The 387-nt window shown below is 53.5% G+C and overlaps 1 protein-coding gene across 1 annotated transcript; it reads left to right on the top strand.

Annotated features, from left to right (window-relative positions):
- Positions 1–3: 3 nt before the first annotated feature.
- Positions 4–379, top strand: LOC107682069 (gap junction delta-2 protein-like; the record flags this gene model as incomplete). Its single annotated transcript, XM_016478448.1, has 1 exon — positions 4–379. A coding segment is annotated over one exon (376 nt), but the record flags the coding sequence as incomplete, so codon positions are not given.
- Positions 380–387: the final 8 nt, after the last annotated feature.

Raw genomic sequence — 387 nt, 5'->3', positions numbered from 1 at the left:
ATCAAGAACACCATCATGAACGGAGTACTGCAGAACACGGAGAACACCACCAAAGAAGCCGAGCCCGACTGCCTAGAGACCAAAGAACTGACCAGCTCGGGCACAAAACCGGGCAAGTCCAAAATGAGGCGGCAGGAGGGCATTTCCAGGTTTTACATCATCCAGGTGGTGTTCAGAAACGCGCTGGAAATTGGCTTTCTGGTGGGCCAGTATTTCTTGTACGGATTCAACGTGCCCGCCGTGTACGAGTGTGATCGATACCCGTGCATCAAAGAGGTGGAGTGTTACGTGTCCAGACCCACGGAGAAAACCGTGTTCCTCGTCTTCATGTTCGCGGTCAGTGGCTTTTGCGTGGTCCTCAATCTGGCCGAGCTCAATCACTTGGGC

Source organism: Sinocyclocheilus anshuiensis, unplaced genomic scaffold (genome assembly GCF_001515605.1).
Source record: "Sinocyclocheilus anshuiensis isolate Anshui unplaced genomic scaffold, SAMN03320099.WGS_v1.1 C31497500, whole genome shotgun sequence".
NCBI classification, from domain to species: domain Eukaryota; kingdom Metazoa; phylum Chordata; class Actinopteri; order Cypriniformes; family Cyprinidae; genus Sinocyclocheilus; species Sinocyclocheilus anshuiensis.
Note: the sequence above shows the minus strand (reverse complement) of the source record. Positions and strands in the feature narration are given on the sequence as shown.